Source organism: Lissotriton helveticus, chromosome 3_1, assembly GCF_964261635.1.
Source record: "Lissotriton helveticus chromosome 3_1, aLisHel1.1, whole genome shotgun sequence".
Classification (NCBI taxonomy): Eukaryota; Metazoa; Chordata; class Amphibia; order Caudata; family Salamandridae; genus Lissotriton; species Lissotriton helveticus.
The window spans coordinates 232538596-232557653 of NC_136061.1; the positions used below are offsets into that span (position 1 = coordinate 232538596).

Genomic DNA, 19058 nt, shown 5'->3' on the forward strand with positions numbered 1-19058 from the left:
TTAAATATATGTATACTTTTATGAATTCAAATTATGAATCGAAATAAAGTTATTTTGATGATGATGAGTTTGAGTTTATAGATGTGATCTCTAAATATGATGTAGAGGCTGTAGCAGGTGAGATGGTGTCTGTCCATGAACGTCTAAAGGACGTCTTCTCCATTATACTTTAGAACTAACCTCATCTTAAAAGGAATAGCACTTTCCTGTGCCATTGGATGCCCAGGATGTTTTATTATGCAGACAATAGGGGATCTGAAATATTGCTTTAAATAAATGTGTTTATTTTAGACCGGCGATGGTGTCAATGATGCCCCTGCCCTGAAGAAGGCTGAGATCGGTATAGCCATGGGCTCCGGCACTGCTGTGGCAAAATCTGCAGCTGAAATGGTACTTTCAGATGACAACTTCTCCACCATTGTGTCTGCTGTGGAGGAAGGCAGAGCAATCTATAACAATATGAAACAGTTTATACGCTACCTCATCTCGTCGAATGTTGGTGAAGTCGTTTGGTAAGAACTTCAGAAAAATCTATTCTCATTTTATAAAGTGCAGATTGTGATATCTCAATGTTGATTTATACAGGCAAAATGTATTCTTTCCTTCCAAATCTAAATAAAAGGCCTTGCTCAGCCACTCATTGAGACATTGGTCAGTAGAGTAATTGCTACACAATAATACTTTATTGCCTTTTCTAACGAGTTGCAGTAGGTTTGTTTGTGCATCTCCACAGATCACTATCTCTGCTGACAAACAAGATAGCATCATGTTTCAAGCTTCAGTAATGTTAAAAGTACACGTTTTAACAGATTCTTTTAAAATCAATTTAGAAATAAATACTGATTGGTATAGCATGCCTTCAATTTAATTTGAGAAATGTAAGAAAAGTGAACAGCATGAATTAGTGAAGGTTCATGGTATCTGTATTTTTCTTCCCAGAAATATCTTATCACTTACCAAACAGGTGCCTTAACACAAGAGTAACAGTGTAGCATATTTAATGATATACACCTCACATGCGCTAACTACATCCAATTTAATAAGACATTTGGTTTGCCCTCACTTTGTTATAGTACAAAACACACAGTCAGCACCGAATTACCGAAAATTGTTGCAGTGTCATATTCATAACACATTGTACACTACGCAAATGTTGAATCTCAATCACAATAACAATTTAGGGTAAGGAGTAACATTCACACACATGCAAAAATATCACAATTATAGGACATTGAAAGCTATCTGCACACTTTTGTACCTTTAACCACAATTGCGTCCAGCTTCGGTCCGTACAGGTAACAGCGGTGGGGCGGTGGAGCCGGATAAGGGGAGATTTCGAGGGATGATGCTAAGGAATAATGAAACCATACATTTTCACTCTGCATCGTCCCTCGAAATCCCCCCTTACCCGGCCCCACCGCCCGCCCCTGTTACCTGCACAGACCCCGGCTTTTAGCGTCTGTGGCACATAACCTTTTTATATTTGGCAAGCGCTATTAATTCTAAAACCCTTTCTTCTACTATCAGGCTTCAAAAGCTATATATCTTCAGAACCTGCTTCTTTACAATTACAAAAACCTGTTAGAGACACATTACTGTGCAGCAATAAAAACATAGGCCTTGCTTACAGCATGAAGAAACAACCTAACCTAAGTACCTACAGCAAATTCTGATTGACCAAACAACTCAGTTCAAAATGTGATCACTCTTCTGCAACCCCATAGCATAGGCCCTAATATCAATGCAACCTGTGGACATCAACAATTGGAATCACTGTGGTCAAACTGAAATTCAGAAGTCTCTTCAATCGTATCTGTTGTTCTAATCACAGGGTAAGATTTTATTGCCATGCTGCAAAATACCTGCATATTCTACGTGTAACAAATCCTCCTAATGGACGCCTAAATCTTGATGCAATATGATTATATACATGTCAGCCTTTCCCAATCAATTACTGACTTTACCCAGAGGCAATCGACACATTACTGAAAATATAATCTGCCTACAGCTAGTTTACACAGCTCATGAACCAAAGAAGAAAATACCTGGCTGGCTTTTCTATTGGGTTGATCTTCTGCTTAAGTTATTAGACACACAAAATGTACCAAGATCACACCTATCCATCATTTTAGCAAATTTAGATGATGTACCTTTGTCTATGCTTTCCAAAATAACACTCTATTTTCAAGTTTCAAAGCAGGTGTTTCCCGAATGGAGGCTTCGCTTCTGAATTTAAGATTTATTATCCACCGCTTTTGTACAAACACTACTTTCAAGTCTTAGCCACATGAGACACAGGAATTGGTACCACATTATTTTTTGACCCCCTATTCATAGGACATATATAACTTAGCAGTGTAGGAGCTACTCTCTGGTCTTGAGTTTGATCTGTGAATGCTGATATTGTTTCCAACCTCGCTATTCAGACACTATATATAAATCTTTAATCTCATATTTTAAGAGAAATTGATGTAAAGGGACGTCACTGAATACCTTTCCTAATAGGAAACAACATTTCAAAGGAGTCCTAGTAGAATGACAAACCAATCAATAAATTACTGGTGTAACTATTAGAAATATTCTTAAAAACCTATATTCAGCTATATCAGCCATCATGTCCCCTGTCTAAAACAATTGTTTATACTACTTTGTAAATCCATATGTAAAAAATCACTGTTGTCATTTATAATAGAATAATTTTTTGTGAGGAATGCATATTTTAAGATCTGTTTATCTGAAAGACCCTACCTTTTCCCCCAAAACTGGTTTTCTGCTGGACTATTCAGCTGTTGATTCAAGTTCCCAGTTTTTCCCTCCCTCCTTCCCATTGAGCTCTCATAGTGAGCAGACCCTCAGTGACAAATCATAGTGAGCATATTGTGCATCCTTCTACAGAAGAGACTTTTGCTGTATCTTAATTGTCAGTTTTGGGTTCTAATCATACACTCTGATATTAACTTTTAAGGGGCCCAACAGTGTGGGTTTGTCCTTCATTGACCCCTTAATTTCTTGTAAAATAGATGCATTTTCATTCCTTTAAAAAATATAATCATGAAGGGGAGAACTGAAGTGCCAGCTTGTCCAATAGACACCAGTATCCAACAAGATTATAGTCTCTACAGAAAGGTATAATCCTACTCCGAGACAATGAGTAACACACACACATACTTTAGTGTATCACAATTCTGTCATATTTGGCTAATTTCCTTTTATCTTGGTATCTCATTGAGGGGCGATTCATGCTGTCATCCAAAAGAACATCACTACAAAACAATACCTCCCAGACCATGTATCGTACTTATTTCGTTGATAGAGAGCTAAAAGAGTCTTTATTGTACTGTCTTTCTTTGTTTCAACCATTGTTTAGTGCATTTTTGTATGCAACATTATGCAATGTAAATGTCATTGTTTCACTTGTAAATATGTATGTATGTTACTGTTGTTCTGAAATGTAAAAAAAAAACATACAATGTAATCATAAAAAACTGGCCAAAGATAAATACCTGACACAAGGTAACAACCTGGCGCATGAGAATTTACTCAACATAACCAGTTGCGTTTCACATTTCTAATAAAGATTAGGGAAACGTTAGAATTTCCACAAACAAGTTAATCAGAGTAAGGATCGTTCCAAAGGAGAACAAAAGCAGAGAGACTCTTTCAGCTCTCTATCCACTTAAAAAGTACGATCCATGGTCTGGGAGGTGTTGTTTTGTAGGAATGTAATTTTGATTCCAGCCTCCACAGTCGGTAACTCAATCACTCCCCATTAGGTCATCCAAAAGAAAGTCACCTTTAAAAACAGGGGGCAGGACTCATTTCTGATATCTGCACTTTTCGGAGAGGTACAAGACAGGGTTGGCCCCTCTCCCCGATTCTATTTGCTATTGCAGTGGAGACTTTGGCTTCTACTATTTATCATGGACATTGTTGCCGGGGAGTTTGTGTAGGTGGAGAGACTCTTTACCTTTCACTTTATGCTGACAACAGGCTCCTCTATAATAATGGGGAGAAAGAGGACATAAAGGAGCAATTGTAACACTCAGGTCTTATTTTGGGCTCTCAGGATTAAAAGTAAGTTGGGGTTACCCAACGCGTGAACCTGCTGACGATGAGGGACCTTCAGGCCTGGGTGACCTGTTGAGCTGCATACCATTACCGACTTAGGGATGTGTGTGCCAAATTGAAGAGCGCCTTTTGAAGAGTAATTACTATATGGACAGCAATATTGTCCCTCAAGAGTTAATCAAATTCTTATTGACCCTCCGCCTTTCAGTTATGGGTAGAATAGCGCTCTCTAAAATGTTTTTATTATCTAGACAGTTATATTTCTTTACCGCTCTGCCCATATGGATTCATGAAGAGATATTCAGGTAGCTGTACAGGATGCTTATGGGGTTGATTTGGGACAGTGGTAGATGCAGGAAAGCTTTGACCAAGCTCCAACTTCCTATAGATGAGGGAGGTCTAGCTGTTCAAGATTCGAAGCTTTATTATTTGTTGGCATAGCCAAAGTGGGCAGCGAGATAGAGAGCGGATTCTATGAGGAATGCCAGAGTACGGGCCCTTTGCTGCCTCACTGGACACAGTGGGCTGTTCCCCAGCAACAGGATCGCTCTGTGGTCCCCTAATGCAAATGGAAACATCTTGACCAATCTACTATGTTATGCATGAATCAGGACGCTACAGAGAACACGCAGCAAACCATCTAGGAAATTGAACTGGAATGAGGGATTGGGGGTAAGCGGTCTTACCTCAGTAGAGCACTTGTATATAAGGGTCAACTTGGCTGTGTTCCAAGACCTTACAGAAGAATATGAGAACACAGATGGAAATTTAAAACGCAAAGGAGGAATATAGGTACACTAGAACCTCATGTCTGAGGTACTTGTATACCTTGAATAGTGGGGATAAAGTGAACAATCTCCTGTACAGATCATTACTCCCACAAGCTAAAGCGTATTTGTCATCATTACGCGTCAAATGTGGGGACGATATAGGATTCCCTCTGAGCAACGGTCGCTGAACTAGAATATTGGTTCAAATGTATGCAATATTATTATCTGTTCAGGGTGTATATTCCCCACCAAGGGTAAATTGTATGTTCCCAGGGGTCAATGCAAGCTGCCTTAGATGTTGTATTGCTGAAGCTGACTTCTTCCACCTGGAATGGGACTGAACGGATCTATAATATTACCCTGTATTGCTGCTTAAGTTTATACATTGATTGGGACGGCCACTATAGGTTATTCATGCACTTGCGATCTGTTAATAAAGAAATGTAAAAAAAAAGTCACCCCAAAGTCTGTCTCTCTTCCAAAGCACGGAATATATATTTTTTTTAATCATTCAGAGTGTAAACATTGAACACAGTTATCACTGTTCCTCGCTGCTTCTCAAGATCTATCCAAGAGACAATATTTTGACCCAATAAAACTGTTATCCCTTTATTCCTTGACACCATGGAAAAAAAAGTTATTTCCTTGGAAGATATTTTTGCTTGAGAGTATTGTTCTGACCCTTCCTAACAAGAAGACAACATATGGTTTCTTACAGTTGATGCTGTCTTCCGTGTAATGGTATTCTAAAAATGTAACCGGTGAAACATCATCATACAGCAAATAAAAATCTGCTTTTATCTGGCCTTAATCATAAAACTACATATAATAGTTGCATCAGAGAAAAAAGGCACCGAAAACCATAAAATGATGCAAGCCAATTAGTAATAATGATAAAACAAATAATATAAGAAAGACACCCGAGGGTAATGGAGGATATAACATTCACAAACCTGACAAACTGTACTATTTAATTATACAATTCTGCATATTACAATACAAAGAAAACACTTTCTGGACTGACTAGACTAGCACTCCTGCCCCACCGACACACAGATGCTCATCAAAGTAAGGTAATATATGACATGCCTGCAAGAAAGCTCGCTCCTCATTGCTTCTAAACTATGACAAGTTGTCGATACCTTGCATTGCTCACTACTGTATTATATACTAGTGGTATTGTAAATATTAAGGCCTCTCATACAATTCATCTTAAAATTAGCACAATAATTTGGTTTTGGTGATGAAACGCATCATGCACATCACACATTATTTGAGCCCTGCTTCCAAAATCCCATCATCAAGACAAAGCAGCAGAGCAGAACCCCTATCACCTGTCAATTCATCAGAGCCTCAGCCACATTTCTATAGAGGCACCAGACTGCATGGAATGTGAACAAGCTATTTATAAAGCCTCTGACTGAGCATTGCTACTCCCACTGCAAGGTTGTAAGAGCTATTCCCGGACATCATTACATATATTAGATCTTAGTAACAGAGTATGGGACGTTTCAGCCCCCGGATCAATTTTCATTGTACTAATTCTATTGTTAATTACTTTGCGCTGCACAGCTAGGTCCTTCTTTGACCAGGCAGCTCTGTCTCCACCAGGCAGACTCCCCCATCAACATCTCACTAAGTTCACACTTCTCAGCTTCCTAGGAGAAAAAAATATATACCAAAAAAAAAATGCTGAAGGGATTGTATGATGTGTGTTTTTTCTTCTCTGAGTATTAGCATTTTCTGACAGTATGGCTCCCTTATTCTGTTTACCTCTTATGTTGCCTTCTGTATTTAAATGTGCCTCACCTCTTTATAACGTGTGTAAAGAATTAGAACACACTTTTTCACCATACCAAGTGTCTTTGGGAGGTAGAAATGTTTTATGAAATAAGAAACACCTGTCATACATGTCCACATTTGGTCTAATCTGTGATGCACATTTCCAATTTCCAGCATTTTCCTGACAGCTATCCTGGGTCTTCCAGAAGCTCTGATCCCCGTTCAGCTTCTCTGGGTCAACTTGGTGACAGATGGGCTGCCCGCGACTGCCCTCGGGTTCAACCCTCCTGACCTCGACATCATGGACAAGCTCCCACGTAACCCAAGAGAGCCACTCATCAGTGGCTGGCTCTTCTTCCGTTACCTTGCCATTGGAAGTGAGTACACTTATGTAAGGTACATTTACCATTCGGAAACATCCAACAAGGTGCACATTTGTGGTATTAAATGTGGGAAAATGCAGACTTACAACGTGTGTAATTGGAATACTCAGCGTGATATGAATATTTCTCATTGATGCAGACTCAGTATCACTTCATTTACTTTTACCATTTGTAGGGTGCACTTTGCAAAGAAATCCACAAGGCATCTGCTCAAATGATTACAGATCAACAGAGAAGAGAGATTATTTCTGTAGTTATTTGTTTTACATGGTGCGATACAGTAATTCCTCTTCCTTGAGTATGTGTGAGTTAACCATGGAAATTCAGGATTAAACCAAGAGTAAATCACACATACTCAAAGAACAATGTTTGTTTGGAAAGCCCATAGTTACTTTGGCTATATGCTTATAATACCTGTGATAAGTTGTATGGTTTCATGTATCAATGAGCTTGGCATCTATACATTATAGAAAAATATTGGCAATCTTGATTAACCAAAGGGGGCTGAAGAAAGTTAGCTTGTTTTGAGTAGACAAGAAGCTCTCATTTCACCTCATGTTTGTCATAAGAAATTATCATTTCGAAAGTGACAGTGATATGTGGTTTAAGCAATAAGAAAATTACAACCTATCGGAGGCCAATATGTTAATTAAAATACCATTGGAAATCATGAGTCCAAAAATTGGTATGAGAGCATATCAGCATCCGGAATGTGCCTGTTAATAATAGCAACATTCTGAATCCCAGCAGCGACAGGTGACATGGCTTGGCTGCAGGAAATTCTATGTGATACTGCAAAGTAGACCCAATTCTCACACTCCGTGGGTCTTGGTGAATACTGCTCTGAAGACTAGGCAAGGAGGCTGGGCTGCAGTTAACTGGACCTTAGCCTTGAGGAGTAATGTATGAGCCATATGCTCACCTTGTATCAAATCAAGCCTTCTCCAGCAGCAAAAGCAAGTAAGAGAGAATAGTGCAATATATTCAATGCACCTATTATTCTGTGCCGTACAGCCAGCTACATACAGAGTTTAAAAGAGTGCATTCGGAGTGAGGTTGAAGGAATAGAGTAGGTCTCCCGACATGAAAACCTGATAGGGAAAGCAGGCCTCTTTGGAACATCAAGTGGCAAGGATCTTGCACAAGAGAGCCACCTCAATTGCTTTGTGAAACACATCGTACATCGGCATGTGGTATACTGTGTTATCATTGAACGCTCTTCAGGTGTATTAGGAGAGCAGATGGAGTGCTGGAGTAAGAATGTCCTTGTCACACATAATGCGGATCAACAAGCAGCCCTATCTAATTTGACCTTTCTTTAGTATGAACTACTATGATATGACTAAAAGAAAATTGCCTGGCCAGGGTATCTGTAACTGCCTTAGATTGGATCCATTCCTTCTTCCTCAATTAATGTCAGGTATGAATTGCGTTCCCTAGAGTAAAACAGTTTGATTAGTAGTACCACAGGGATTCTCTGTTTGCTGCTTTACTATAACTATTCATAGCATGTACAATAAAGTTGACTGAAGTCGGTCAACTACTATAACATGCCTATGTCATATATGAGAAGTTTACTGGGAGAGTAGAAGTGACTAGACACTGTAATAAATGCCTTCGTTGGGCTCATTTAACAACACCCTTTCCGGAAACCCACTCAGAAGCAAGCTAAAGTTCTCCCGGAGTGATCATTTATCACCTTCTACTGAAGTGGGCCAAGTACAAGTACATATCTAATGGAAGGTTCTGGGGGTATGGGGAATCACCAAATCAAAAAGTAGTCAAAAAAATTAAAGAATATAGGTGTTGTTTCAAGGGAGACAGAAATTCCTTCAGATAGCGAGCGGCATGTGATAAGAGATTTCTGGATCCTAATTTTAGCCCTAGGCCCCTGAGGCAGACACCTGGAAAATCTGAATGCCGTTGTTTCCCTTGCATTAACCTGTAGACATTAACCATACATGTAGGGGTACTATTTTTTCTTCAAATAGAAAATAATGTCCTATAAAAATGGGTGCTTTTCTTGCCCTTTGCCATGCCTTTTAATCACCATCAAATTCACCTCTGGGGACAAAGTTTTTTCAGCCGTTCATGTTTGTGTACTGAAAAGATTTTAGACTCTGGCTCACGTGATCAATCATTCAACCCATGGTCATATGTAGTTATTTATGAAGGAGTTTTGTACAGTGCCACTTGGCTGTTTCAGTAACTTTGGAGCAGTGATAGAAAGGGGAATTAGAGTTTTGCTCATCAATGAATTTTTTAATAGCCAAATTAGCTCTCATGGGCGGTGAGTCCAATATTCTCAATGTCCTATGTTAGGACCAGTTGAAGCCACGCTTGCAATCTTCAGTTTTCAGTCGTTTCCTAACCTTCATGTAGTTAGTTTAATCTCTGAGTTTGGGGTTAAGGGAATTCCAGAGCTTAGAACCTTAAATCCCCTGTGAGGTACCTCTATGTTTCATCCTCTGGAATTATCACCAGTAAATCAGCTGGGCAATCAAAGAGCAAAGCTACAGTAATGATATATTTACTAGTAATCACTGTAAACACAGAGGAAACAGGGAGAAAGAATCAAAAAAAGAATTGACCAGTTATTATAGTCTATGATGTCCTACATTACATAAGAGCCTCTATGGATGTTTTTTGTTGAGCGTAGAAAAACGTTCAGGCTACATGTACCTAGATGGCCATAACTTGCCTTTGGGTAATACTTAGAAGTTTTCATGGGGTAGAATTCTCTCCAGTTCTGGTGATGTGTGCATGATTACAGCCTTTACTCTTCCTCTCAGTTTATGTTGGACTTGCGACAGTGAGTGCTGCGACTTGGTGGTTCTTGTATGATGAGGAAGGGCCAGAGGTCACCTTCTACCAACTGGTAAGTGGAAAACATTTCCCATATCTGAGACTTGACTTTTTTGCTGTTGCTTAATTTTACCTGCCTGTATAGGAGAGAATATTTATTGTTGAATCAGCCATTGGAAAAATTGCATCGGTTCAGGTTGTTGCTGGGAATCGTATTGCCCAACTGAAATATTAGTTTCTGAAACGGTACAGTGTACCAGCACTGGCATCATTTATTGTCGGCCTTGCCTAGGACAGCAGTAACTGCCACCTAAGCAGGTATTTATAGAGGGCTATATTGGCCTCCTTCTCATATGAACTTCCTTTGACCTTTCATTGGTAATGACCGCTTGCAATGCTGAAATGCAGGCCAAGAGATCAGAAATGTTATTTGTTAGCTCACATTTTAGAACATTCCATTGACATTTTAAAGGACATATGTTATACCTCTTCAATTATTTTCTGGTCGCAGTTATCATGTTGCCAATTGATTTGTTAAGCTTCAGCATGAGTTTTTCATATGTATTCTGCGTAGCTAAACCCAGAAGACATCTTTCCCCAGAGGTCGTCATGACCATCATGATGCTGAGTGTAGATGTGAGGGGAATGAGCAAACAAACCCCTATCTCGTGTAAAAAAAGATATATCAAGACTGTTCCTGTTAGGAGACCAAAAAAGGTAATTTGACATTTGGCTCTACTCCTTGATATGTTCATGCAGTCTTCTTTGACTTTTAACATATTATGGTAGATGGCAGAATGTATTTTATCCCATACTTATTGAAACAGAGTTCCCTGATGCTCAGACATAGTAATGTAGAACAACAGTTAAATACTAGAGGCCTCCTTTCGATGACTGCACTGTTGAATCAATTTAAGCAACGAGAGCGGTTGGGGTGCAGATGGTTACCTTGAGGTATGGGAGTGGATGCCGACACTACGATGAAATGAATAATACTTTCATGATGAAGAAATAACATCATGAAGGGATCATTTTGTAGAGTTTGCAAAGATGAACATTATGAGAAATGCAATTCTAGCATTTCTGTAATGAGTAACGTTATGGAGAAAATGTTTTTCTTACCATCCCAACTCAATGAACTCTAAATGTATCCCAAATTTGGGAATTATCTGTAATCCCAATCCTAAATAATAGCCACACATTTACCTTAACACTATCCCTACCCTTTGCTGTTTTTTTTAACCTTAATGTCTGTGCCAGTATCCATTTTTACTGATAATATTTTTCAGTGACAATGGCTATTGTTGTTAAAAAATAACCTTAAACTAATATTCTGCGAGGCCCAAATTAAAAAGGTGTTCTTTGCACGATGGTAAATCAGCCAGTAGTGTGGATTTTTTACCAGTGTAAATGTAGAACCAGTGTACGAAGAGGGATGTAACAGAGTGCAAAATTAGTGACAATTATCCAACTTGTATGCCTTGTTTTTATAAACTTGCTGCAGGTTGTCTGAAATTTCCAGAATGCAGGTAAAACAACTTGTGCCAAGGCTGATATAAATTCCTTTCCAGGGTCAGGAAAAAACAAACCCAAATTTCGTGGGGATTTTTAAGCAGAGGTGTTTCTCCACAAGGAAAAATATTTTGCTTCTGGAAACAACATTTACATTTTCTTCATTGTGGATTCTACCTGTATTTTTTCATGAACAATTCTTCATAAAGACTTGACCCCAAGCCCAGGTAGTAGATACATTTAGTCAATTCACTATGACTTGATATCCATCTAACAGGATGGGACGTTCTGCTGCAGGGATTTGTTAGCGGTGTTGCGTGAACTTCTTCATTCCTCATTCTAAGGGGACTGTGGGGTCGCCCTGTAGGACATGCCCGATACCGGGAGTCTTGAAAAGTCTAGACCCCATTATGTGTTCCTTAGGGATCTAAAAATATAGGAGAGAAACCTACCAAAAGAAGTTGAGCACTGCTGCTCTTGGCCTTGCATTACAGTGCGTAAAGTCCCACTACTGTGCATGGCTCCTTTCCCCTCAATTGTGTATTGTAATAACTTTGGCAGTTTTGTGCTCAGTGAAGTTGTCAAGCTTTCATTAAACTCCACACAGTTGTTGGTCAGCTGCATGGCAACCATGCACACCCAAAATAAAAGGTCATGCAATGTTCATTTCAATATACAGGACTGGGGAGATTTCTTGGACCGAGTCATGCCAATTTTCCTTGGTTAACTACACATTTTCTCTCGGAAAGTGGAATTATTTTAAGTTTAGGCCAACATATATCCAGATCCAAAACATGTTTTCTCTAGGCAAAGGCACCACATACAATTAAAGGCACAGAGGCAATGTTATTTGCATTGCACATTCTACTGTTATTTGACCCGCTTCTGAGTTATAGATAACTTTGAAACAATTTAGGCTTCTGAAAATTATACCCTTTGCAATTTGATGTTATTAAATGTTAGCAGCAAGTTAAAGTTGTTCCTGGAGGCCGCCTACTGAATGGCCATCTGCACCATGTATCTTTAGATCATAACCCATGTAGTTTTTACGCATAACCATTATTACAAGTTGATGTTGAAGTGTAAAACTTTTTAGGAAAGTATTTTCAGTATCACAAAATGTACTACCATTGTTAAATGCGAATATGTGTGCCCGTCAACTGTTTCTGAATCTCCCCACCTCCTTTTCCTTTTGTTATTTATTTTGTTACAAACCTGCTCATCGTTACAATTGTGGTTTTGTCAATAGAGACACTTCATGAAATGCACCGCTGACAACCCCCTCTTTGAAGGAATCGACTGTGAAATCTTTGAATCCCGGTATCCAACCACAATGGCTCTCTCCGTGCTGGTGACCATTGAGATGTGCAATGCTCTCAACAGGTACACACTTATGCTGGGATTGCTGAATGCTGTAAACTAACCTGTTCATAGACTGTGCTTGTTTGCCACCATGGGGAAAGCCAATTGGCCTGACCGTAACAAGCGTATGTGAGGATTCACCATTTTTAATTTTCACTAGAAGATATACCACAAAAATGAAAAAAAATTAAAACATCAAGCCTCCTAAAAATGACAAACACATGCTTGCAACAAACTTTTACATTTAAACAATAACCATTGCATATAATTTTATTTGAAGTGTATGAATGCTTCCTACCAGGCAGGTGAACTTAGAGCTGCTATAGGAACGTTTTTTTCAGAATTTTGATTGCACATCAGAGGGTATCCTATTGTTTAATTGGTGCAATGAAACGTTACTATTAGTTTTGAATTAATGTTACTTAAAGACATAGCTTAAACACACAAGGATACCTTAAACAAGAAGTTAAAGGATAACGAATGAAGGGGCAAAATCATTGGCAATGTAAAATAGTTTCCCACCACCCTAGCAGTAAGTGCATTTTCCGGGCAGATTTGCATATGTGGTGAGTTAAATGTACTCACAGTGCAAGAGAGCCTCAGGCTAAAGTGGGTTGATTCATTTTTTAATGCTTTGTGCTATGATGGCAGGAAGCAAAATGTGACTGATAAGCAAATAGAATGACCCAAGTCCTTCTATGTATATGTATAGATTTTCTATGTATATTTTTTTTACTGCACAAGCCTGACAAGACAGATATAGCTGTCTTTAGGCCATACCTAAAATTGAAAACTATAAGTTAAATATAGAATTACAAAGCTAGTACTTCCCAGATGATATCCAGGAAGTTTGGAACTATCCTATTCTCTTGGTGGTCTGAAGACCACTCTATTTAACGGTGATGTAAATTGTAAGATGTTTATCAAGCTATGGTTTTGATTTAGAATAAAGCACAAATCTGGAAAAATAAATGGGTAACATGTGGTGAACCCCTGGTTCTGATACTAGCTAGTTGTGGGCTCTTTACGAAAAGGAAGCCTGGGCTTTGTAAAATCGTTAAATCTAGATTTCTAATATGTCCTGTAAACATGTGAACATATTTTACACACATGGACATGCCAGGTTTAGCCAATGGCATTAGTTTTTTTGGCACTAGGGTTGTTGGAGTTTTGTAAAATTGTAAGGAATAGTGTATAGCAATTCTTGATCTTCATGCTAAATATTCAGCACAACTAGCACTGGATCTCGAGCGTCAGAATCACACCAGGTTTTCAGGATAGCTGCACCACATTTGCATGCAATAGTTCTAAATGGGACCATATATATTGTGAGTGTTTAACTTTTAAATCGGTCAGTCTAACATGTTCTACGTCTGATATCTAATCTGCTATGTAATAAAGTGAAACATGTATCTGAATTAAAAACTTTCTTTCAATGTTTGACCCACGATTGTAGTTGAACATTCTCCAGCCCTATTTCTCTCAGCCCCTATTTGACCAACGTTTAGAAGGGACTGAGGCCTGTTTTACTTTCAGGAGCATAGACATTTATTTTGTATCGTCTTTCCCTGTCCATCGCTGCCTGTAGCGCTGACATTATGAAATGACTTGAAATTATTCCAACCAGAACAGGCTGGTATTCCTTAGCTGCCTTGTACATGTTTATGTACAACATGTTGCTAATTAAATGTCATTTTTAACAAAGTTAAAGGCATAAATAGTGGTTTGTAAGAAAAGGAGAATCACTTTCTTTCAAAGAGCTTTGTGCACTAGTTCAGTGAATCACAGTACAAAAAGATCCCCCTACATTGTAGTGTGTACCCTGCTCTTAGCTGGACTTTGAAAATTCAATACACAAACAGGTGTGATTTTCCTATTTTTTTGGTTTGTTACTAATGCCACTGTTCCATCCTTGCAGTGTGTCAGAGAACCAGTCCTTGCTACGGATGCCCCCATGGCTCAACTTCTGGCTGCTGGGTGCCATCGTCATGTCCATGGCCCTGCACTTTTTAATCATCTATGTGGAGCCAATGCCTGTAAGTGATGATGGTTGGATTTCTTATGGGTGTTTTAGTGGAATTAAAATGCCAAATGTAGGAAAGAATGATATGTAAGGTCAATATTGAAGTCTCTGGTGTGTTCTTTGGCTCCTGTGTCTCGTGTTGTCGGTCGCCAACCGTTTGCAGATGTTGTCGGGTTGCTGGTTGATAAGAACATGATTTAGTTTGTCTCCACTTTCAGTGATTAGAACCTTGTCTTTCTGTCTGCAGTTGATTTTCCAGGTCACACCACTGAACTGGAACCAGTGGGTGGTAGTTATGAAGATTTCCTTCCCGGTCATCCTGCTCGACGAAGGACTCAAGTACCTCTCTCGGCACCATCTAGAGGGTAAATTTGCCTGCAGGATATTTTGCCTTCTTTTCAGCTAACTTAAAGGCTTATTGCTTTTCTTGCTGTGGAGGCACCTTCACTCACTGCTATTGATGATGGAATGCTTATGTTCAAGCTCTGGTCACGTTTGCAAGCTTCCAATGGCGGGACTGCACTCTCCACATGCTGCAATCATATAATACTTATTCAGAAAATATATTCTGGTAAATTAAGTGCCTCTAGTTTTATTAATGGCAACAAAAATCATCACCCAGTGGAATCACTTGAAAACATCCATTCTGCTTTCTGAAAAAGACGTTCTTGCGCTCACAGCCGAAATAGCCTAGTAGTATTGCATACTGGGATATGAGTTTATAGTCCAAATCAGAATTAGAGCACTCTTCAGATGTCAAAGTATTGTGCAATATTGCCTACCTTTGAAAAACACCACCACTGTAACTAATCTTACTTGTCTCTTAAATTAGAAAACATGTGGCCACTGTTATATTCAACCTGCTTTACGGTAAGTACTGGTGCAGTGGCGGCTGCTCCCAGGAAGCTGCAGTTAAAAAAAATGCACTTTCCTGCCAGCCAGCTGTCCCCTCTCCTCCGTCCTCTTTCTGGCTTCTTCTGTGCAAACAGGAAGCACCCGGGCTCCCCATAGCCAATCACAATGCTGCAATGGAGCAATGTGATTGATCTGAGCGCCATAGTTGGGCGCTTTGTCAGGGAATGGGAGCCTGGACGTGTTCTCCACCAAGGGTGTAATGCAGTCTGGGTGGAGAACATGCAGAGTGCGCATGACTATTTGGCTGGTCAGTAATTGCGCAGTCACAGAGTGCCCGCCACTTCTCCCACCTGCTCTGAGAGCAGAGCATATCTGCCCGCTACTACAAGACGCTGCTATGGGAACAAATAAAATGATAACACCAAGGTATTATCATCTTATTTTTCCTCTTTTTACACTGTGAAAAGCAGTGAAATGACTCTCTTCCGCCTTAGCGGAGCAGCAGCCACTGAAGTGGCGCTGAATCAAAGAGACAGTAAGTAGAGTGCAACAGACATTTCCTAATACTGTCATAGTTACCCTTGCAGCAGTGACATAACGAAAGCCCCAGCAGCCCACACCGTGTGGGGGGGGTGGACCCCCTCAGCACAGTACCTTGGCCTGAGTGCTCCTGAGTGAGGGCGGGCCCTCTATTGACTTTGAAAGGGTGGGCCCTCAAGTTTTGCTATGCCACTGGCCTACAGTTTCAAAACTGCTCAAGGGGAGATTGAGTGAGAGGGCAGTGTTCCCTCCTGATCCTTGGACAGCAAAAAGAAAGTGATGGCTACAAATGTCTAAATCAATCTAAACCACTAGCAATTACTCTGAGTGCAAGACATGTAATCTACTTTCAGCTCATCTTCAGTGTTGCAGAGAACCAATCACATGCAAACCAGCTCTGGTTCTGTTCTGGTAGGAACAGTTCAGCATGCACTGTTAGTTCCCTTCTAAACATAAGCACAAGCTACCTCGGATGGAGTATGGCCTTGCTTCTTCTCATCAGTGAGGTTCAGCTTGATGAGTCTCTGTTGCACAGTCACAATGGGACCCACCTGTAGGCATCCTACATCACTTTGCACTACCCACATAGACAGCAAATGCTTCAGACTAGCTTCCAGGGCTTATGCTATAACCTGTGGCCCTGGGAAGTAGGGAGGATATTTTCTGTTTCTAAAAGCAAACATTTTAGGAAATGATGAGGGGCATATTCTTGTCAAGAAAGCAATACTTTCTGGCATATTGCCTATTTTAACAAAGTATTTCGACTTTATTTATTTCACATATTTTCAGAGGCCACCTTTGCTTTATGCCATCCCACTACCACATGTTAAAATGTTTTATGAAGTGAGAAACCATAAGTAAAAGCTCAACTTTCTAATCTGAATGTAAACTCTATTGTGAAGCTTATTTACAATGGGTGAGTGGGCAAAGACTTGTCCTGCAACCTAACATAACCGCGCCAAGAAACGGGCGCCTGACTGGATGATGAATACTGTAAACATAGAGCCAGCAAAAGTGTATATCCATGCTTAGGTGAGGTTAGATGATAAAGAAGTGTATATCACCGAGTGAAGAGCGATGGCTGCAGTGTGGAAAAGCTCATTAATCTCTAGTTAAGGGCAAGGTAAGGCCTTCCCTTTTTAATACTGTGTGCATTTAGATCCAGTTTAAGCAAAAGTGCAGACAGTCATTTCTTACAGTACTTTCTTACACATCTGGCCATGCTAGTGAATGAGTGATGGTGCTTGTAGGAAACCAAAGATGAAAGAAAATTCTTAAAGAATCTACCGAACAACAACTTGGGTCCAATTCTGAGTTTAAGTCTTGAGACATTTTCCGAAGGTCTTGCAACTTGACAAGGCTCCACGCATCTATGACGTTGTTCTCCAGAGTGCCTTTGTCCGTACTCTCCCTTCATTTGTCATATCCAGATTTTAAACGGGGTCATCATATTTCCAGTTCCGAACAGATGGATCCTAATGGAGGGGTTGTTTTAAATGGCTGGTTGGATGATCCTCATAAACACCTCAGTTTACACACTTTTAGTATGACTCTTTCCCAAACTGGCACCCTGGAAATTAGTCATTAATGGCCCTTTTTATCCTCAATAAATGCATCAATGCATCAAGCATGTAGAAGAAGGTTCTACCAATTCACTGGAAGGGCATTTTCTTCTGTATTCTGAGATCCACAGTTATTACTACTGGCTGCACGATCGAGGGTTGTTCAAGAACATTACTCAATTGCATATAATAGATTAATTCAAACTTGTCTGTAGCCCAGCTGCACTGTAGGCATAGAGCTGCGTGTTATTACAAAGATATCCCGCCTCTCATATACTGCTTAGTAACAAAGTTCTACTGTTTCTAAGCACTGTGTATATCAGATGTAACTATTACTCAAGTTAATAGCACTCAATTTAGAAACCTTGGAAAGATGAAAGGCTGACTCTGCACTGCCAGGATTCAAACATGTGATCTTTAGATCGCTGCAGATGTTGATAGCAAGCGGGACCACATAAATATTGTGCTGGGTATGTTCCATATTCTAGTGAGAGTGAGGCTTGTTTGCGGCTTCTACCTATCTAACAGGGAAACAGGCTTTTGCTACTCATGTTGCCATAAACATATCTCTAGTCAAAACACACAACTCATTTGCTCTGCTTGTTTCACCATTTCCCAACCAAGGTGCAACTAATATTCTATGTTCAAGGCTGTCAAACACTGGACCAATCCTCTTTCAGAACCCACAGTCCCTGCTTCACCGGACAAATGCAACACCATTAACCTTCTCTTTACTGAGAAGATCAACAAAATCAGATCCATCAACGTTATCTCTTCCGTGACCCACTCACTCCCACCCATCTCCCATTACCTCACTAGCAAATAGACGTCCCTCCTCTTACATGGATTTCTCTAACATTCTAATGTCTCAAGGCAAGCTACTATAAAGACAACCACCTTATTTCTTCCATCATATACTCTCTTTAAGGAGAAGCCCTCACACACTTTCTCTGCATTTCTGATCCCTCAGTAAGCCAAGGATCATTCCTAAATTCCCTTAAGGCAAGCCCATTCCTTCTCCTACTGAATCCCAACCCTACACCCAATAGGTCTCATAAAAAACCACTGTTGTAACCTTCCATTCGGAGATAAAAACAATAGGAAAGCAGTCACCATCCTGCTACATCAGGAAGAATACTCTTTTACATGACTATAAATCAGGCGTTGGACTATTCTGCAGCACTGAGAGAGCTGCATGACAAGTAGTCAAGTGCTCCTCAATGACAGGAACTACCCCTGCCTTCTATCCCTTCATGACCTCTCTGCAGCCTTTGACCCAGAAGATCATGTAACTCTGATCAATACCCTGAAATTATGCATGGCATTTCCAGGAACCATAGTGAAACGGTTGGCATGTTAACTCATGAACTGGGTCCAGCTTGTCCTACTATGTTCC

The 19058-nt window shown here is 39.9% G+C and overlaps 1 protein-coding gene across 2 annotated transcripts in view; it reads left to right on the plus strand.

The window, feature by feature from the left end:
• The window catches only part of ATP2A3 (ATPase sarcoplasmic/endoplasmic reticulum Ca2+ transporting 3), a 471091-nt gene that overhangs the window by 442771 nt on the left and 9262 nt on the right, over positions 1–19058 (plus strand). For both annotated transcript variants that reach the window (XM_078679687.1, XM_078679686.1), the window contains exons 15-20: positions 292–512; positions 6795–6997; positions 9796–9881; positions 12570–12703; positions 14601–14718; positions 14953–15070. In XM_078679687.1, coding sequence (XP_078535813.1) covers positions 292–512; positions 6795–6997; positions 9796–9881; positions 12570–12703; positions 14601–14718; positions 14953–15070 — 880 coding nt within the window. The remainder of the gene's footprint in view (positions 1–291; positions 513–6794; positions 6998–9795; positions 9882–12569; positions 12704–14600; positions 14719–14952; positions 15071–19058) is intronic.